General features: G+C 67.0%; 4 protein-coding genes across 4 annotated transcripts; 1 reads left to right on the forward strand and 3 right to left on the reverse strand.

Moving 5' to 3' along the window:
* Window positions 1-220: 220 nt before the first annotated feature.
* SLC34A3 (solute carrier family 34 member 3) lies at window positions 221-4,796 on the reverse strand. The gene is made up of 12 exons (XM_079705772.1): window positions 4,697-4,796; window positions 4,332-4,421; window positions 3,853-3,981; window positions 3,628-3,771; window positions 3,443-3,554; window positions 3,176-3,371; window positions 2,887-2,976; window positions 2,703-2,790; window positions 2,458-2,625; window positions 2,269-2,385; window positions 2,071-2,195; window positions 221-791 (listed from the first exon to the last, which is right to left on the reverse strand). Exons 1-12 carry the CDS (start codon window positions 4,779-4,781, stop codon window positions 327-329), a joined length of 1,809 nt encoding a protein of 602 aa, XP_079561898.1. The 5' UTR covers window positions 4,782-4,796; the 3' UTR covers window positions 221-326.
* Window positions 4,797-7,220: 2,424 nt separating this feature from the next.
* On the reverse strand, window positions 7,221-7,691 carry RNF224 (ring finger protein 224; the record flags this gene model as incomplete). The annotated part of the gene is made up of 1 exon (XM_079705964.1): window positions 7,221-7,691. The coding sequence occupies one exon, from the start codon at window positions 7,689-7,691 to the stop codon at window positions 7,221-7,223; it is 471 nt and encodes a 156-aa protein (XP_079562090.1).
* A 7,030-nt stretch (window positions 7,692-14,721) lies between these two features.
* Window positions 14,722-15,621, forward strand: RNF208 (ring finger protein 208; the record flags this gene model as incomplete). Its single annotated transcript, XM_079706264.1, has 1 exon — window positions 14,722-15,621. The coding sequence occupies one exon, from the start codon at window positions 14,722-14,724 to the stop codon at window positions 15,517-15,519; it is 798 nt and encodes a 265-aa protein (XP_079562390.1). The 3' UTR covers window positions 15,520-15,621.
* Window positions 15,622-16,310: 689 nt separating this feature from the next.
* Window positions 16,311-18,169, reverse strand: LOC307054979 (ring finger protein-like). Its single transcript, XM_079706880.1, has 2 exons — window positions 18,103-18,169; window positions 16,311-17,918 (listed from the first exon to the last, which is right to left on the reverse strand). The coding sequence occupies exon 2, from the start codon at window positions 17,774-17,776 to the stop codon at window positions 17,195-17,197; it is 582 nt and encodes a 193-aa protein (XP_079563006.1). The 5' UTR covers window positions 17,777-17,918; window positions 18,103-18,169; the 3' UTR covers window positions 16,311-17,194.
* Between the last annotated feature and the right edge of the window lie 444 nt (window positions 18,170-18,613).

An 18,613-nucleotide genomic window follows, 5' to 3' on the forward strand; every position in this document is an offset into this window, starting at 1 on the left:
GGCCGCGGAGAGAAACAGAGTCACAGCTTGGGCCTCGGGGATCAGCTGTGTAGCCGCACCTCCGGGGAAGGCCAGCTCCCACGAGGGCTCAACGCGGGCCCCGGGTGTCCGCTGGGGGGCAGCAACGGCGCTGCCCCACTCCCAGCTCCCCACGGAGGCGGGTGGGGCCCTGCCCATGCAGCCCAGGGTTGGGGAGAGAAGACCACCCACACCTGGGTACAGGCTTGTTTATTTGCAAAGAAGGTGATCCAGGTGACACAGATGTCCGCAGCCACTAGGGTCCCTCAGGGCACCCAGAGGTCAACGGGGTTGGGGGCGTCCGCCCTTCACAACTGCTGGGAGGCCAGGACCTCGGGGTTCTCATAGCAGTGGGCCTCCTTGGCCGCAGCCTGAGGGGGGCTGCCGGCCTTGCAGGGGCAGCAGTGGCTCACCAGGCGGTCCCAGGGCTCCAGAGAACGGAGCCACAGGGGCAGCCAGGCCCAGGAGCGCAGGCGGCGGGGCAGCCAGGCTGGCCGGTGCCGCTGCAGGATGGCGACCAGGATGATGAGGAGCACCAGCACGACCAGGGGCCCCCCAACTGCAGCCAGCACTGTGCTCCCCGCCAGGGAGAGCCCGAAGGCGGCCAGTGGCAGCAGCAAGAAGCTGAGCAGCAGGTAGGCGATGGCCACCCAGCGGTAGCGGGCAGTCAGGTCCCCAAAGCGCTTGGCCAGTGGGATGGGCAGCCGGAGGACGGGCACCACGTACCACAACAGGATGCCAGCCAGGTTGAAGAAGAAGTGGATGAGGGCGACCTGGAGGGAGGGTGGGCAGGCAGGGTTCAGGAGCCTGGGCTCTGTGGTACAGGGTCCCCTGGGCTCCCCAGGACGCCTGCCCCTCCCTTTCTTGGCAGAAAGGGCACTAAGCCCAAAGACAGTTTGGGGTCCTGCTTGTTAGCCGGGACGGCGGCCTGGGAGGGCAAGTTCTGGCCAGCTGTGCTGGGCCCGCTCCTCCTGCGCCCTCCAGCACTTTGAGGGTTGGGACCCTAGTACGGCATCCCCACGTGGTAACTGCATCTATGATGACCTCGTGGATTCGACCTTCCCCTGAGCTGGCTTAGCTTGCGAACGCGTCGTCCACAGTGACCCCGCTCATGTCATCCCCGAGCGGGCTTGGCCACCCAGCCCTGGGCTCTGGCCTGGCTCCTGTGAGGAGGAGTTGCAGGGCCACACGTGGAGGGAACACAACTCCCTCCAGGGGTTGCTGAAGAAGTCGAGAAGTCGGTGTGGTGGGTGCAGTCCGGAGGGCTTCCTGGAGGGGGTGGATCAGGGCCCTGCACTGGGAGGTTCTAAATGGAGAGAGAGCCAAGGCCAGAGAGCAGGTGGAAGTCCGGGAGGGCTGGGGTTCATCACTTCTTGTGGGCAGCAGCCCAGCAAGATCCAGGCTTTCAGGAGCTGCACCTGTTAGGGTGCTGGGACAGAAGCAGTGGAGCACAGGGGATGATCTGGAGAGAATCCTCAGGACTGAATGGGACTGGGCGTGGGGTGCGCAGCTGGGGGAGGCGTCCCGGAGGCAGAATTGTGACCGGGCAGGGGTGCACGGAGGAAGACGGTGAGTCGTCCACGTAGGGGCCTGTGGGGTTTAGGTGCCTGGGGGTGGGGGACATCCTAGAGGTGTTGGCATAGAGGGGCTTGAGGCCCCCGAGGGCTGGGAGGCCTCAAAGGGACACAGCCAGCAGTATGCAGTGGTCCCTCAGGAGAGGTTGGGGGGAGCTGCCAGCTGGAAAGGAGGAGAAGGCACCCTGGGACTACAGGATCCTAGAAATGATAAGGTTGCAGGGGAAGAGGAGAAGGCCTGGGATCCTGAGAAATGCCCACAGGGCCCCTGGGGTCCCAGGAGATGAGGACGCTACAGGTTTGAGCAGGCAGCCAGAGGTGGGGCCCAGGAGAGCTCGAGCCTGAGGCCCCAGGGCAGGCCTCCCGCCTCCAGCCCACAGGGCTGGGCAGGAGGGGACTGAGCCTGAGCGCAAGCCCCAGGCCTGTGTTGGGAGTGGGAGGGGCTTGGGGGCAGGGGAGGGGTGCGGGAGTGTGGTACCTGGACGGCGCTGATCAGCATATCCGAAGGGCTGGCCAGGGCAGCCAGCAGGGCCGTGGTGGTGGTGCCAATGTTGGAGCCCAGGAAGAGGGGGTACGCCCGCTCCAGGCTGATCACCCGGACCCCTGGGGGAGCCAGGGGTCATCACGGGCCCTGAACCCCCTGCCCCCTCGGTCAGGTGCCACCCGTTGTGCTCACCCATGAGTGGCACGATGGCTGCCGTGAAGACGCTGCTGCTCTGGAGCGCGAAGGTCAGGCCGGCCCCCACGAGGATGGCCAGGTAGCCGCCGAGCCAGCCGAATGGGAAGGGGAAGTCTGGGGAGGGGGAGCCGGTCACCGCCAGCCGGGCCTCCTCGCCCCCACCCTCACCGCCTCCTCAAGGCCCACCGGCGTTGATGACGGTCCTCACGGCCTGGGCGACGCGGCCCCGCAGGGTGGAGTTGAGCAGCTTGACCATGAGGACGAGGCATGTGCAGAGCACGAGCAGGGAGGCGGCCAGCAGGATGCAGCCCACGGCCGGGTCCGCGAGCGCTGTGCCCTCGAACAGGTGGCGGCCTGGTGGCAGGGCAGGGGTGGGTGAGCTGCAGCCAGCGTGCGGGCTGGGCGGGGGCCGGGGCGGACGCGGGCCTCACAGGGCAGCTGCTCCTCGGCGGCAGAGCTGTTCCTCTCAGGGCAGGGGCCCCCGGCGGCCGCTGCACAGTTGCTGCTGTTCCCTGCAGTCTGGGGAGGCAGGGCGGGTTGGGCTCGGGACAGGCTCCGAGTAGCCAGGACCGGCTCATTCAGTGGGTCGGAGGTCAGGGGTCCGAGGCACCTCACCGTCTGCCCCTCGGTGCCACACCATCGCTTAATGAGGCTACTGTTGGTAGCGTTGCCCGTGCCGCTGCCCGTAATGACATCAGCGTCCAGCTGGGGGACAGAGGGGTCTGGGTCTGGTGTTGGACTCCCCGGGGGCTCAGAGGACCGCAGCCCGGCCCACTGTGCTCTCTCTTCCCCCAACCGACGACGCCCTGCCCAGATCTACCTCGGCTGTCGCCACCTCCCCAAGAAACCCACCCCCTGCCACGCCCGGCATGTGGGTCCTGCCAGAAGCAGCCGCTGGCCTCACCTGCACGATGAGGCGTGTGAGCGGCCGTGTCAGCACCTTGAGGATGTCAGGCGCGTGCCCCCCGGGCTGCAGGTTGGCAGCACCCAGGGCCAGTGCGCTGAGCCTCTCCAGGGGGGCCACAGCACTCTCCAGCGGCAGCAGGATCAGCGCCGTGAGCCAGTTGAAGACACCGTGCACCGCTGAGCCGCCAAAGGCCCTGAGGCCACACGGAGTTGGGTGGTCGGAAGCCTCAGCCGCAGCCCCTGCCCTCCCCCGCACCTCACTCACCTCCGAAACTCGTCCCGGTCCCCCGACTGCGCCATCGAGACCAGGGTGCTGGTGATGGATGTGCCCACGTTGACGCCCATGATGACGGGCACAGATGCCCGGACGGTCAGCACTGTAGGGGCGCTGCATCAGCCTCTTGCCCCTCACCCCGCCACCACCATCCCCGGGGGGGAGGGGGCACTCACGCTTGGAGGCCACCATGCTGACCACGATGGAGGAGGACGTGCTGGAGCTCTGCATGAGGACCGTGACCAGCACGCCGATGACCAGTCCAGCCACAGGGTTGGACAGCACCGCGTTGTCCTTGAAGATGTCTCCAGCTACTTTGCCTACGCCCGGGGGACAGGTGCCCTGAGGCTGGGGAGGGTTGGCTGCCTGCCCCACCCCCAGCCACCTAGCCGGTCACTCACTGCCCAGCAGCTGGAAGGCAGAGCTGAGGATGTCCAGGGAGCAGATGAAGAGGTAGAGGCTGCCCAGGAGCCCACAGGCCTTGAGGAAGCCAGCAAACCCCTGGAGCGCCCTGCCGGCCACGCTGAGCTCTGAGGGCAGAGGGCTGTCCTCAGCCGGTCCCACCCTGCCCCCCCGGCTCCCCTTCCAGCACGGGGCCAGGGTCCCTCTCCTCTGTTCCTTTGCAGAATGGCCAAGCAGACAGCCCCTTAGGGCCTCCGGGGAGCCTCACTGCCCGCAGGAGGGAAGAGGGGGGCAGGTGGGCAGGCCGGCCATTGAGCCGAGGGACCGGGGTGCCCTGGCGGGGGTCTGCATGGCGGGTTTCCGTGGGGCCCGTTGGGGCAAACCCCCTCCTTGCTCTCCCTCCCCAAGACCCTCTCACGCTCACACCCTGGCAGCTCGGAGCCTCGTTTGTCCAGTTACCCAGCATCTCCAGACCTACCTTTCCAGGACTGGCCAGTGTCCTTCAGCTGAGGGAGGGCCCAGGGGTCCACATCCCCATCTTCCAAGATGGGGGCAGAACCGGAGGTCCCTGCAGGGGTCAGGGTCAGGTAGGGCCAGGAACCTAGCTGTTTCCTGGACACCTTTAGGTGGCGGCAAAAGGGGGTGGGGGGACTACGGCACAGGGGCTTGGGGTGAGGAACAAGAGTGGGAAGGAGGGGGCCCCTAACTGTTCTGGCCCCTGGGCCCTCCTGGGGACGGATGGGCTGGAGCCCCTCTCCCAGCTTCCCCAGAGCAATGGGTCAGGGGCCAGGTGGGTGGGCAGGGAGGCAGGCCCAGGCTCCGGGACCCCAGGGCTCCTGGTACCTGCATTTCCCAGCCTCTGGTCCACCAGGCCAACTGTGTCCAGAGTGGCAGGAGGGGCCTGGGCGCCGGTGAGGGAACTCGGCATGGATTTGGGGCAGGGACAGGCCCAGGCCCAAGTCTCGATCTGCTGGGGGGAAGGGCAGTTCAGACGCAGCTCCTCCCCCTGCCCGCCAGGTCGTGGGGTCCCCTGGCCTGAGGCCTCACCGCTGTCCTCCCTTCCCACCTGCTGTTGGCCTTGGTGACCTTCCCCTTCCTCCGTCCGCAGGGAGATGGCTACAGTGACCTCAAGTGGCTGTCAGGTGAGCCCAGTCCAGTTTGGGGGGGACAGAGTTGAGGGATCCCTGGCTCCGTTGCTGGTCCTGGCTGGAAGAAGGCCTGGTGGGTGGCCTAGGGTGCTGGGGTGTGGCCGGAAGTGGTCGGGAGCCGGGGACTCGGGGACCTCTCCTATCAGGTGTCACAGAGACCACCGCAGCTGGTCGCGGCATAGACTCTGGCATTTGGTACCAAACGGCAACATCTCCGCTTGATAAGGGCCCCACCTCCAGTGATGGGGAGCAGGACAGGGGGCTGGGTCGCCCCCACCCCACCTCAAGGCTCCCTCCTCGGCCTGCTGGGTCTGGAGCCCCCATCGAGCCCCCTACCTCGGTTCCCAGTGCCCGAGGCCCGGGAGCTGGGGAGCCTGCTGCCCTCCCCCTCCCGCTGCCCCCAAGCTGCTCTCACCCTCAGCTCCTAGAGTGGGGGGGGGGCGCCTAAGCCCTGGGCCTGGAGGTCACCCAGCCCTGACCCCAGTGTCCTGGGTCCCCACCTGGTTCTAGAAGCTCCTACCTGTGTGGGTAGTGAGGGGCACCTTCGGGGAGGAGACACAGGCCAGGAGCAGCTGCAGGTCAAAGATCCGCTGGGCGCACACATGACCTGCTGTGTACTGAGCCCCATTAATGTTTACCCAGGAGCCGAGGCCCCTGAGGGGTACCATTGCAGCCCCGGTACCTGCCTTGTCCAGGCCCCACTGTCACCCAGGGGTGTTGCAGGGTTGGGCAGGTGGCCCTTAGTGCTGGACTGCCATGAATTGGATGTCTCAGTGACACTGCCAGATGCTGCATGCTGCCTGCCCAAGGCAGGGCAGGATGCTGGGGCTCTGGCTGGCCAGCTTGGGGACCCCTTGGGAAGTCTGCCCTGAGCTCTACGGACCTCACTGTGGTTTTCCTGCCCCGGTCAGATGGCCAGAGGGAAGCCCTTTGCACCAGGTAGGCGGGGAGGGCAACAGCCCCTGAGGTCATCCAGTTCAGGTCTGGGCTTGGGGCAGGGCTGGGCCTGGCAGAGCTCCCAGCGGGCTCAGCCCCAGTGGTGGCCAGCAATGGTCACGGTCACGGGTGTCATGCCTTCATCTGCAAGGGGGAGGGTGGGCAAGGCCCCTCCCCCAAGCCACATTGCCGCCCAGCCCACTGCCCAAGCTCACCTGGACCAGGAGACTCGGCCCATCCTGTTCTCTCTCCAGCTGAGCCCTGACCGGCCCCCTTGCTCGTGGAGTGCCTCTTATTGGGGTCAGTCCCCTTCCTGCTCCTGGGATGTGGGGAAGAAGAGCTGCCCGGCTGGGGCCGGCCCCTCCCCGTCAGGCCTGGTCTTCCTGGCCCCCTGCTTGCTGCCCACCGGTCGCTGGTGCAGGGGGACTTTGTCCCCGGGAGGGAGGAGGTTCCTGAGTGTCCTCTCAGCACATTCTCTTGTCTGTCCCTGCCGCCCGCTGCCCGGCGTGGGCCCCGTGGGCCCTCCCAGGGGCTCCTTCCTGTGCGGGGGTGGGGATGCTGCAGCCCAGTTGGTGGGGTCTGCGTCCACTGTCTCCAGCACCTGCTCTCGTCCCTCCCAAGGGTCTGTCTGGTGGCCCTTGGGAGGCAGAAGGAAGCTGAGGGCCTGGCATGGGAGCGGCTGTCCTGAGCAGCCCCTCAGGCAGGTCCCCCCACCCCGGGCCTGGACCTCCTTGGACACCTGTGGCAGCAGTGACTGTGCCTGCGGGGGACCCTCCCCAAACAGCTCCCAACACAGCGGGAGCTCAGTGAGCAGACCAACATCGCAGGGCTGCCTCACAGGCCAGGGGTGAAGGGAGAGGCCCTCCCTCCCTCCGGGCTCACGCCTCTGGGCCGTTCTGTAGAGGAGGGGAGACCTGCTCCAGCAGGACCGGGAACAGCCTCTGCCGGGCCCTGCCGCTCCGGCCTGCAGCCCAGTCCCCGGGGTCTGGTCCCCAGACCCGTTCAGGAGCCACCCTCTGAGCCGGGTCTGGACCCGGGCTGGGCTTGCAGGCGACTCTGACAGCAGCACCCCTCCCCTGCACACAGACCAGCGCGGGGCCTGGGAATCCTGGCTGGGATTCCAGCTCCTGCAGGGGCTTACGGTACTGTGGGCACAGCTCCCGACCTTAGGTTGTGGCCCTGGGGTGAACACGCGGAGTGGCACCTGGGACACTCTGCCGCCAGGCTGTTCTGGGCAGGCGTGCCAGAGGTTCTGGGCAGGCGTGCTGCAGACCGGCCGGAGCTCAGGCCTCGGGGCTGCCCGGGGGGTCCCAGCAGAGGCTGCTGCAGCCCCAGCAGCAGCATCTGGGCTGGGGGAAGTGGGGCTGGGGGCCCAAGGCGGGGCAAAGCCTGGCCGGCTGCTGAGTGACGGCGGTGCTGCCTTTGAGGGGCGTGGGGGGCTGGGGTTCTGTGCGAGGCGGCTCCCGTTCGGCCCTGACGGCCAGGAAGGCAGCCAGGTCGAGGTCCAGCATGGCCACCCCTCCGCGGGGTGTGGGTGTGCTCTGGCGGCACTGCGGGCAGGGGATCCAGCGCTGCTCGTGGGCTGGCGTGTCCAGCCGCCGCACGCACGCCTGGCAGAAGGTGTGGCCGCAGTAGAGGCGGCGGGGTAGGTGTCCAGTGAGGTCATAGGCCGAGTAGCAGATGACGCAGTCGCCTCGCTGGGGCCCAGTGGCTGTGCCCTCTTCGGAGGCCCGGGGACCCTCTGGCGGCAGCATCCTGGGGGAGGCATGCAGGGAGGCTGCAGCCTACCCATCCCAGGCTGCCCATGCTTGTCCTGCATGGTTGGGGCCTCAGCACCAGAAGCCCCCCCCGGAGGACAGGAGCCCAGGAGCCCAGGCCTCTGCAGACCTGGGAGGGTGGGTGGTGGCCAGTGGGCCTGGTGGACACCAGGCTCTGGGCACAGCCTGGGTCCCTGTGACTGCTGCTGGGCAGCATCCTACCCTGCTGTCTGGTCTCTCTCTGTGGCCCTCGTGTGCCATCCCAGGCCGGAACCCACCCCAGCCTGCCTGAGCCCCAGGCCTCTCTTACCTGCATCCGTTCTGCTGGGTGGCTATGTCCAGCCAGAGGGTGGCTGGGCATAGGGGGGACCCAGGGCGCCCTGCGGCTCCCTCCTTGGGGCTCGCGTTACTGGCCTACCACGGACCAGTCAGCAGGGAGGCAGGTGGTGGCTGTGGGCAGGCGTGGGCTCCCCTTTCAGCCACAAAGAGCTTGCAACTGGATCCACCAGCACCACCAACTCATCAGGAGATAAGGGCCCCCCCACTCTGCCTGCCCTGCCCCGCCCCCTTCATGCGCAGACCCGGCTCCACTAACCCCTCACCCAGGCCTGGCTTTGCCACTCAGCTTTGCCCATCTTCCCGCTTCGTCCACCCAGACCTGCGCCCACCCCACCTGCACTCATACTCCACCCCCACCTCATGATGGGAAGGCTTTTTGGTTTGACCTGGGTGATGCCTGTTCTTCAGCTCTTAGTTCAAGCGTCACCTCCTCCAGGAAGCCTGCCAGGACCCCCACCAGCTCAGAGCTCTGAGGGGTCCTTCTGCTCTGTGGCTCAAGCACAGTGTGTGTGTCCATGTTGATTTGTCCCATTGCCTTTGTCCCTGTCTGGGCTGGGCCTGTCATGTTCCCATCACAAGCCAGCCCCATAAGGCTCCAAGGAGGCCCTCAAGCACAGGAGTGGAGATCCCCACTCATACAGAGACCACTCAGGAACTCTCTGAGGTGCAGGGCACCGTGGGCAGCTCCGGATGCCCTCCTCAGAGGCCACCTCCCCCTGGCCTCTGCCTGGTCAAAGCCCTGGGGCCAGCCCAGTGACATAGCAGAATGGGGTGTGTTGGGAAGGGTGGGGTTGAGGTCAGGACCCCAGAACCCTCTCCGTCCCGCTAGAGGAAGCCAGGCCCAGAGGGTCCCCTCCTTACTCCTGCCGTCCTGGCAGGCCCCCGCCTCCTGGGCTGGTCAGACGGGTTTTTGGTGGCTGGCCCGGGTGGGTTCATCTTCCTGTGCGGGCCAGTCATGGGGCAGGGCCGGGAGCCTGAGCCCTGTGGAGTCAGGCCAGTGACACGCCTGCCCACGCCCAGGGACCAGTCCTGCTGTGTGGCCAGTCACCAGGGGTCGGGGGAGGGCTGGCACCAGGACCCGTCCATCCTGCGGGGCCAGCTTGGCCTCCTTCTCTGGCTCTCTCTGCCCGGTCCCGGAAACATCAGTGTGCCTGGTACTGGCCTCGCTGCTCAGTCTTTACACCGGCATCCCGGCCTCATCCCCGTGCCAAATGGCTCAGCTCCCCACGTGCCCCCGACGCAGGTGCGCTGTGCTGCTCGGACAGGTGGGAGACGGGTCTGGCCCAGTGCCTTTTCTGCCCACCTCTATGAAGCCCAGGCCCCGGAGGCAGGACAGCGGGGAGCAGCACACAGCAGATGTTCAGGAATTGGGTGTTCTGTGGGAAACCAGAAAAACACCCCGGCCGAGGCAGGGCAGTGACTCACGGGTGGGCAGGGCTTGGTGCTGGCCACCTGGGCTCCCACTCCTGGAAACCTGCCCACACTGGTCCCACCCACCACTGTGCTGCCAACACGGTTCTCCTCCTGGAGGCTTCTCTCAGGCTCTACTGCTGGTTCCAGGCACAGCATGGTCCTGCTGTCTGACCTGCAGACTCTCCTGTCTCCCAGGCTCACCCTCAGCCCCAGGGAATGCAGGGCAGCTCAAACCCAGGCCCGACCGGCCTTCCTGTCCAGCCTCTGGGCCAACCTGAGAGTGCAGTGTAGGTTAGGTTGTCATGAGGCTGCCCCACCCCTGAATGTCCCATAGAGGCTGGCAGCCTGTGGTGACGTCTAGCCTGGGACCCTCCCGAAGCGGATAGCAGCAAAGGAGAAGAGTGGCCGGGACGAAGCTCGCTCTGCTTTATTGCCTGGCCCTGGGCCTTGAAGAGGTGGTCAAGGGTGTCCCCGGGGCTGCCACCATGGCCAGCGCCCAGGGCTCTGTTTCAGGGGCGGGGGCTGAGCTGTCAGCCTTCTCGGTGGGTAGGTGCCGCTGTCCAGGGTGGGGAGCGGCCAACACCCATGACAGCAGGTCAGTGGCTGTTCCAACTGTCCAGGCACTGCTGTGGCCACCTGAGCAGAGGCCCGGGCTTGCCATGTGGGGGCGCCCCACAGCAGGCCCTGCGGCCCAGGGGCCAGGCTAGGAAATGACACAGCAGCAGCTGTGGCAGCGGCAGAAGCGGGGGCAGTGGCAGCAGGAGCAGCAGGGACAGCAGCAGCAGTGATGGGCAATGTCGCCACGCCCCGTCGGCGGCAGGCCAGTGTAGGTCAGTCCTGCCTGGTGCTGCCCACTGCCATCGGGGGTGCAGGGCTGCTGCCAGGCCTGCTGGCCCTGGTTGGAGGCAGCCCCCTTGGCACCCTTGGGCCCTGGGGCCTCCTCGGTAGGCTCCAGGGTGCAAGACCCCACGGGCAGAGGCTGCGACTCCGAGGAGGATGGAGCCGCCTCCAGCTGCTGCCCCAGCTCGGGCCGCAGGTGAGCCCTCGGGATGCTGACATGGGCATATGGGTCCTTGACAAACATCTCAAGGGGGTCCACGGCTTGGCCTGGCAGGGGTGGGCAGAGGAGACAAAATCAGCTCAGTGGAGGGGAACCCAAGAAAAGCCAGGCTGTGGAAGCGCCTGAGTGTGTGTGTGAGGCCTATGTGTCAGTGCGTGTGCAAGGTAGCAGAGTGTAGGGAGAGTGAGGGCCAGTGTCTCCTAGCTGCCCCCAGGTGTCCCCCACCCTCCCTGAGAGACAGTGCCCTGTGATGGAGCTGGGAGTGGGGTGGGGGGCTGGGATATGCAGCTAAGCTGGTCCTACAGGGGGTGCGGAAGCCCCTCAGCCCAGGACGGACCCACCTGAAGTGGTGACAGCAGCAAGGTGTCTTCTTGTTCTCTGGGCCAGGTCCCAGTGCCTGTGAGCTGAGCGACTGGCAGCTGCCTTTTCCCTCCTGGGGAGGGGCGGGGCTGTGGGCGCGGCTCAAAGATGGGGTTCCCAAGATCCCAGGAGGCCCCAGCTCCTGGAGCACAGCGGCCACCCACCCTTCCTTTTTTGGATGGGCGTTGGCTGTGGCCTGGCCTCCCAGGGACATTGCCAGCCTGGGTGATTCAGCCTCAACGCATCTGGGGCATGTTCTGGCCCTCCAGCGACCTGCAGCTCACCAGAACGCAGGACAGGAGGCGAGTCTGGGGTCAGGCCTGCAGGTGGTCTGGGGGCCCAGCCATTACTCGCACGTCTCAGAGCCTCTGCTTTGAAGCAGAGGGCAGAGGTCCTCACTGTGACCCAAGCCTCTACCCCGCAGGCAGAGACCAAGATGTTTGCGAACACACGGCTTGTAGGTTTGCTGTTTTTTTTTAACTGATAAGAAATGCTTGGTTTACACACCTTTGCCGATAAAACTTACTTTTCTTACGATTGGCGACATGGGCTTCATACACAAGTGACGTTTCTAGCTCATTTCTGAAACTAGTTTCCCTCTGGTTGGTGGCCTCGTGGGCCACAAGCCCCTGATCCCTCAGCGTCCCTATCCTTGGCCCTTGCATCCCCTCCATCTGTGAGGTGTCACATAGCACCTGCCACACAGGGTCGCTGTATGTGGGGGGTGGGTGGATGTGAGCACTCGGGTCTTGGGTTTGGGCCTGGCACGGCGAGCTCCGCCTGGGGCAACCGGGACAGTAGGGTGCGGCCTGGACACGCACCCCTAGTCCTTGGCGCTCGGGGGGAACCCCCAGGAAGGGCGGGGTCAAATCAGACGCGGCCCAGAGGCCAGCTGACCAGAGTGGCCTGCATGGGGCCGGTCAGGCCGGTCCGGACATGAGTAGTACCGATGCGGCACCAGACGTAGGGGCAATTAGGCCCAAAGGCCGGGAAATTGCGAGGCGGACAACAGAGGTCCAGTGCGCAGGCGCCAGAAGCCCCGCCCACAGCCCCTACAGATTCTGTCCCTTGCTGAGAGGAGGCTGGCGCATGCGCAAAACAGGACTGACAGGGCGGGGCGTGGAGGTGCGCCCGGTGGGAACTATATTCCCCAGAAGCCTCTGCGCTCAAGGGTTTTCCTAAACACCCGGTTCGGGGTCAGCTGGCCTCATCTGTCCAGGACCGGGCTTGGGCTGCACCAGCTCTGAGACGCCCGGCTCGGGAGGCGTGGGTTTGGGCGGGCTCTGGGCGGGAGTCTTGCACTGGATGGACTTCATCTCTAGGGGCGGGGCCTCGGGTAAGGGGTGGGGCCTAGTGGCCGGTACCACCTTGGGTGCGCGCCTCGGTAGTTGGCGGGGAGATGAGCAAAGCCCTTGCCTAGGCTGGACCCCCAGTCCTCCCCTGGCCGGGTCTGCCGCAGTTACCCTGCCTTCGCGCCAGGGCCCCATAAGCACCCCGCTGCCCCTCCCACGGGGCACCTGCTCACTAGCACACATGCTGTCGCTGAATGGTGGAGGACACTGAGGCGCAGGAACTAGCCTGAGATGACAAAGAGCGGCAAAGTCAAGGCCTATGGGCCAGGGATGCCTCTCCAGCCTGTTTTGCCCGCGTGGGGCCCTTTATCAGGAACGCCGACATTTCCGGGGTCTTCTGCCTGCAGGACTTGGGGCTAGGTCTAGAGCCAGGTGCAGTCTGGCCTGTACAGAGCGGAGGAGCTGTGGCCAGAAGGGGCTGGGACTGTCCAGGGTTAGGTGCATGGCCCAGTGCTGATCAAAGAAGTGCCAGCATGCCATGTGGTGGCCCTGGCAGGTTAGGGAAAGGTTCTCTGGAGGCCCACGCAGCCCTGGTCCTTTGCCCTGTATTTGTCAGCATGTCCTCTCTCCTCTCTCTCACCTGAGAGTGCCTCACAAGCAGAGGGCGTATCCCGGGGGGGCAGGGAAGCCTGGCCTGAGGAAGAAGCAGAAAGGAATGGGGCCTCTGTGCTGGGTGCGGTCAGGTTAGCACACAACTCTTGTGACAACGGGACACGTGCTGACCTGCTGGGATGCCGGAAAGGGCCACCCCACCCCGTGTAGGTGCGTGTCCTCCCTGAGCTGCCCCATGGCGGCCTGTCCAGCTGTCTGTTTGACCTTCCACCTACCCCTCACACCACCCATCTGTCCAACTGTCCTGTCCTTGGAGCATTCTCCCAACTCCCGTTCCTCCCTCCATTCACTCCTCTGATCGTCGCTTGCCCGCCCCTGCTCACCCTCTTCTGTCACATCGCGGTCTTTGAGCCTGCCAGTGCTGGAAACAGCCTGCTGCACCTGTGAGCCAGAAAACCCTGGAGGCATTCCCACTGGGGGCCGAGTGGAAGGACAAGCAGAGACCCTGACTCTGGGGGGGACACAAGGCAGTCCCACGGTGGTGTCCTGGGAACCAGCTTTCATGGGACCACCCCTGGGCTCTCTCCTCCCCTTCCTCCCTCTGGCATTGTGAGAGCTCAAAGCAGGCTTTCCCTTCCAGAATTGAGGCGGGGGGCTTGACTAGGACCCAGGCTCAGCCAGGCGGGGACGGGGGAAGGGGAAGCAGGAGGGGGGACGCCACGGGGATCCTGACCCCCACGCGGCCCGCGGTGGGGAGGAGGAGGGCGACCCCGAGAGCGGGCGCCAGGCCCGCGGCGGATCGAGGGGCGGCAGAGACTGGCCCCGCCCCGCGGACCCCGCGCGGGTCCCCAGACGGGGGTGGGGTGGGGGGTGGCGCTGCGGGCGCGGGCGGGCGCCGCGCGCACTGCGGTCCCCGCGCCTCCGCCGCAGAGCGCGCCACGCTCGGCACGCACCTGCCGCCGCCGCCGCCGCCGCCGCGCCGAGCCGAGCCCCGCGCCCCACGCCCCCGGGAGCCGCCGCGGCCCGGCCATCGCCCGAGGTCGCCGCCAGAGCCGCCGGAGCCGCCGGGCCAAGGCGCGGGCGCCGCATCCAGGCCTGCCTTTGAGACAACCTCTGCGGCGGCGGCGCGCGGCCCGGCCGGGAACGCCAGGCTGGGGCAGGTGAGTGCGGGCGGGGCGGGACAGCGCGGGGTCGCCGCTCGCCGGCCTCCACTCCTAGGCAGAGGTCGGGCCTCGGGAACGGGAACTGGGGAGGGGGCTGGGTTCCGAGTCTGGCGAGGGTAAGGGTCAGAGGTCGGGCGTCCTGTCTTTTGTGCAGAGTGAGAGTGAGGGTGAGGGTGAGGGTGGGGGTGGGCCCGGGCGCTGCCCTCACGCTGTCTCTCACCTGCAGCTCGGGCCCGGTGAAGGCCTCTCCTCTGCTCCCGCCGCCGCCGCCGCCGCCGCCGCCGCCGCCGCCGCTGCCGCCGAGCTTGCAGCCCGGGTCCTTCCGCAGCCAGGGCTCAGGCTAGCTGCCTTCCCTGGGCGCCCTGTCCTGGAGCCATGGGGCCCACCTAGCCCCTGCCTGTCTGGATGTCCCGGTCCCGGGACGGCTGATCTCGGCTGCAGGGGGACACCCCCCAACGCCCCCTCGCCAGCCTCAGCAGCCAGAGACCCTGGGTGAGCCCCTGGGCCCGACCTCCAGCCCAGGGCAGTCTCCCACACCCCCCTGCCCCTGTTCCTCTCCTCCTCCCCCGCTCCTTCCTCCTCCTCCTCGGACTGGACCTGAGAAGCCACTGTGGCCACTGGGGGGGGCCCTTCCCCCCAAGCTCTTGCCAGCCTCCCCCAGGAGTCCACAGGGCGTCCAGGGTCCCCACCAGGCCTGGCGGGACCAGGATGCTGCCCCGTCTCCTCCCCCCCGGCCTCACCCAACTCCCCCACCCACCCGAACACCCAGTCTGACTGGAGACAGCCGGATGCCGGCTGACCCTGGGCCCGAGGCGGGCAGTGGCTGGCCGGGCTTCCTCATGTCCTGCCTGAAGGGCCCCCATGTCATCCTCAAGATGGAGGCCATGAAGATGGTCCACCCTGAGAAGTTCCCCGAGCTGCAGGCGGCCGCCCCCTGCTTCCCACCTGCACCCCGGCCCACCCCCGCTCTGGCACCCAAGAGAGCCTGGCCCTCAGACACAGAGATCATCGTCAACCAGGCCTGTGGGGGGGACATGCCTGCATTGGAAGGGGCTCCCTGCACCCCGCCGCTGCCACGTCGGCCCCGCAAGGGCAGCGCGGAGCTGGGCTTCCCCCGAGTGGCGCCGGCGGACGAGGTCATCGTGAATCAGTACGTGATTCGGCCTGGCCCTGCGGCCTCAGGGGCCTCCACGGCAGCGGCAGCGGCCGCAGGAGAGCCTCTGGAGTGCCCCACCTGCGGGCACACGTACAACGTCACTCAGCGGCGGCCCCGCGTGCTGTCCTGCCTGCACTCTGTGTGTGAGCAGTGCTTGCAGATTCTCTACGAGTCTTGCCCCAAGTACAAGTTCATCTCCTGTCCCACCTGCCGCCGCGAGACTGTGCTCTTCACTGACTACGGCCTGGCTGCGCTGGCCGTCAACACGTCCATCTTGAGCCGCCTGCCACCCGAGGCACTGACCGCTCCGTCCGGTGGCCAGTGGGGGGGCGAGCCTGAGGGCAGCTGCTACCAGACCTTCCGGCAGTACTGCGGGGCCGCGTGCACCTGCCACGTGCGGAACCCGCTGTCCGCCTGCTCCATCATGTAGCGTCCACCCGCCTGCCACCGCCCACCGGTCCTCGCTCGCTGCTTCTTCCGGGGTCTGGCCCTGCCCTGTTGCCCACTGACCCCTTGCCCACCACAGCTTCTGGCTCCCACCCGCGTGGCACTGTCGTTGCAGCCAACCTTGCCATTAAAACTCTGCCAAAGTCTGCACCTCGTTCCCTGGACTGAAGCCTAGGCCTGCGCACAGGCCTGGGCCAGGGTGGGCACCCAGGGCTGCAGCCCCGACGGTCCAGGCTGGAGCAGCCAGAGGGAGGCCCAGTGCTGTTTGGGGTCAACCTGGTCTGCTCGCTGGGGGCCAGTCTGGTCCAGGCACACTGCTCAGGAGGGCTGGGCCTGACAGTGTGTGTGTGTGTGTGTGTGTGTGTGCGTGCGTGCGTGTGTGCACGTGTGTGAACGCCCCACACCTCTGTGCAGAGCCAGCCTCCTGTATGTGCCAGGCAGGACTGTGGGGGCAGGTGTGCAAAGCAGGCCCAGCTGGGCAAAGGGAGGACGCTTCCTCTGCACTGGCCACTGGATGTGAGTGCAGCCAACGGGGGGACAAGTCAGTCCAGCTGGCCCCTGGTGCCTACCTGACCCTCTGAGGTTGTGTGAGAATAGCCTTGGGGCCAGCCTGGGCTGGGGTTGGGACAAAGGTTGGCCGCAGTCACAATCAGGTATGAGGACCAGAGAAGGGCCTCCTGTCTGGCACCGGGACGACCTGGATGTGGAGAAGGAACTTTGTTGCCTGGTTGGTGAAGGCAGGGTAAAGATGACAGCGATGAAGCAACAACAGTATCAGTAGCAGCTACCGTTTATTACCGAGAGCCATCTTGCGCGCTGGGCACAGGGCTCAGCATGTCACCAACAAGCCCAGGAGGTGGTGCTGTGACGGCGCCTGTCCTTCAGATAAAGTCCCCAGCTCCACGAAGGGAGGTCACAGAGGAGGCGGGGGCAGAACTGGGGCCCAGCTTGGTGCTCTGTGTCTCCAGGGCCTGGCTGGGCCCGCGTCCCTTGAAGCTGAGGGGCATGTGCTGACCCTCCGGCTGCTCAGGGCCGCCACTCGGATCCTGACTGGCCAGGTGAGCAGGCCCTTTGTGGGCTGGGCCTGTGCGGCAGGGGCCCTCCCCTCGGCTACGCTGACCTTCAAGGAACACACGCTGGGCCTTATCTGGAACGTGGGCAGGTGGGGGGCCTGCAGCCCCGGCCCAGGGCTCCGCCCACTCCAAGGACTCGACTCCCTGCCAGGCCCTGTTCACTTTCATGTCCATTGCATCCGTCCGTCCTGCTCCTGCAAGCAGGCCAGGCGGGAGGGCAGAGAGCCCAGCAGCAGTGTGGGGCCTGTCCGTCGAGGGGCACTTGGGGCCCTGGTCACAGACCTCCTCCAGTCCTGTCCTGGGCACCAGTGGCTCATGTCCGGGCAGCAGGGCAGTCTGGAGTCTCTGGCTGGGTCAGATGCTGAACACAGGCTCCTGGGTGGCCCTGCCCAGGTGCTGGGTCTTGGTTGAAGGCTAGTGCCCCGGTCACCCTTGGGTCCTTCAGCCTGGTCATCGGGCCTCAGGGCAAAGTGCTCCCAAGTCCCCATGGCACCAAGGCTCGGGCCAGTCTGGGCCTCCTGTCCGCTGGCGGCCGTGGCTGTCCCAGGCCCAGGCCGTGCTGGTGGCGGACGTGTCGGGCTCTGCTTAGTGGCGGGAGCTGTCCAGCAGCACGAAGAGCAGCCCCAGCAGCGCAAGCGGAGCGAAGATGAGCAGCAGGCCCAGCAGCTCGAGGGCCAGCAGGCCCAGCAGCGCCAGGCGGCGGGCGCAGGGGCCCCGTTCCCGTAGGGCCCAGAGCCAGGTGCCCAGGCAGGGTGGGCAGGGCAGGAAGGGCAGGCAGCCTCGGCTGCCCACAGGCCCCGGCAGGAAGCGCAGCTGGTAGCGGTGCTCTAGGGAGGCCCAGGGCCCGGGGCCCCGGCGGGGGGGCATGCGGAGGGCAGCGGGCGCAGGGCGCTGGGGCCCATCGGCCTGTAGCAGCTCCTCCTGCAGCCGGCAGATCGCCCACTCAAGCATGGGTGTTTTCTGGCGACACAGCGGGCAGCACACCCGGCCCAGGTCAGCACTGGGGGCTGCGCCCAGCAGCCGGTTCAGGCAGCCAGCACACAGGCCGTGGCCGCAGTTCAGCAGGGCGAGGCGGTGCTCCCCGGGCCCGTAGGGCTCAGTGCAAATGGGGCACTCCTCCTCCTCGTCCTCCTCGTCCTCTGTGGGCCTGGCCCAGGGGCGTGCCATGGCTGCGGCCCTCAGCAGGGGCTCACTGTCTGGAGTCCTGGCACCCTGGGGGCTCCCAAGGGCCCCGCCGTCCGACCCATCATCTACCAGCACTTGGCGCAGCGGGTCCAGGCGCTCAGGGCCCAGGGAGGCCAAAGGCAGACTGGTGAGCCCAGAGTTGAGGTCAGCAGGGCCATGAGTGGGGGACCCAGGGCACAGTTCAGGGGCGGTGCCTCCAGGGCAGGGGTCGGGATGGGTGGGTGGGGACCCCAGGGCGGCGACGGGGGAGGCTTGGGCTGTGAAGGTCAGTGTGGCCCTCCGGGGCTGGGGCACGGCCTGGCACTGACCTTGCAGCAACTGCCACCTCCTCCTGGCTCCAGGCCCCACTCAGAGTAAACTTCACTCGGGCCCCAATAGCCGTGCCAACTCCGGGTGTCTCCTGGGCCCAGCGTGCCGTCCCGTCCCCAAGAGGGTCTGCCAGGCCCAGCCGCAGCGATCCGTGTCAGCCAGCTGTATTCTAGGCGGCGGTGCTGTGGGTAGGCCAGCCTAACTCCTCCAGCAGGAATTCTGCTCCCGGGGCGGGGACGCCACTCACACGTCCCTCCCCAACCAGCCTGGGCCACGCCCCTCCCCTCCCACCTGAGGCCGCGCCCCCTCCCTCCCAGGGCCCTGGGCCGCTCTGCCCTGGGCTGGGAGGGGATGGTCGACGCCAGCCTTGCCTGGTGCCTCTCCAGGCCTCCCCCTACTGGGCCATCAGGGCCAGGGCAGAGCTTGTACAAGGAGGGCAAACAGCTGGCACCCACCGCGTGAGAATCGGGCACCGAGGCGTGGGGCTGAGCCACGGTGCCCTCACGCCAA

The sequence above is a fragment of the Hyperoodon ampullatus genome (genome assembly GCF_949752795.1).
Source record: "Hyperoodon ampullatus genome assembly, chromosome: 6".
Lineage (NCBI taxonomy): Eukaryota > Metazoa > Chordata > Mammalia > Artiodactyla > Ziphiidae > Hyperoodon > Hyperoodon ampullatus.

Coding starts and splice junctions, on each gene's coding strand:
- SLC34A3 (XM_079705772.1), bottom strand. CDS start 4,781: ATGCCGAGTTCCCTCACCGGCGCCCAGGCCCCTCCTGCCACTCTGGAC. Junction 4,422..4,696: donor CCAGAGGCTGGGAAATGCAG/GTACCAGGAGCC, acceptor TGACCCCTGCAG/GGACCTCCGGTTCTGCCCCC. Junction 3,772..3,852: donor TGCCTTCCAGCTGCTGGGCA/GTGAGTGACCGG, acceptor CCCCGGGCGTAG/GCAAAGTAGCTGGAGACATC.
- LOC307054979 (XM_079706880.1), bottom strand. CDS start 17,776: ATGGCACGCCCCTGGGCCAGGCCCACAGAGGACGAGGAGGACGAGGAG.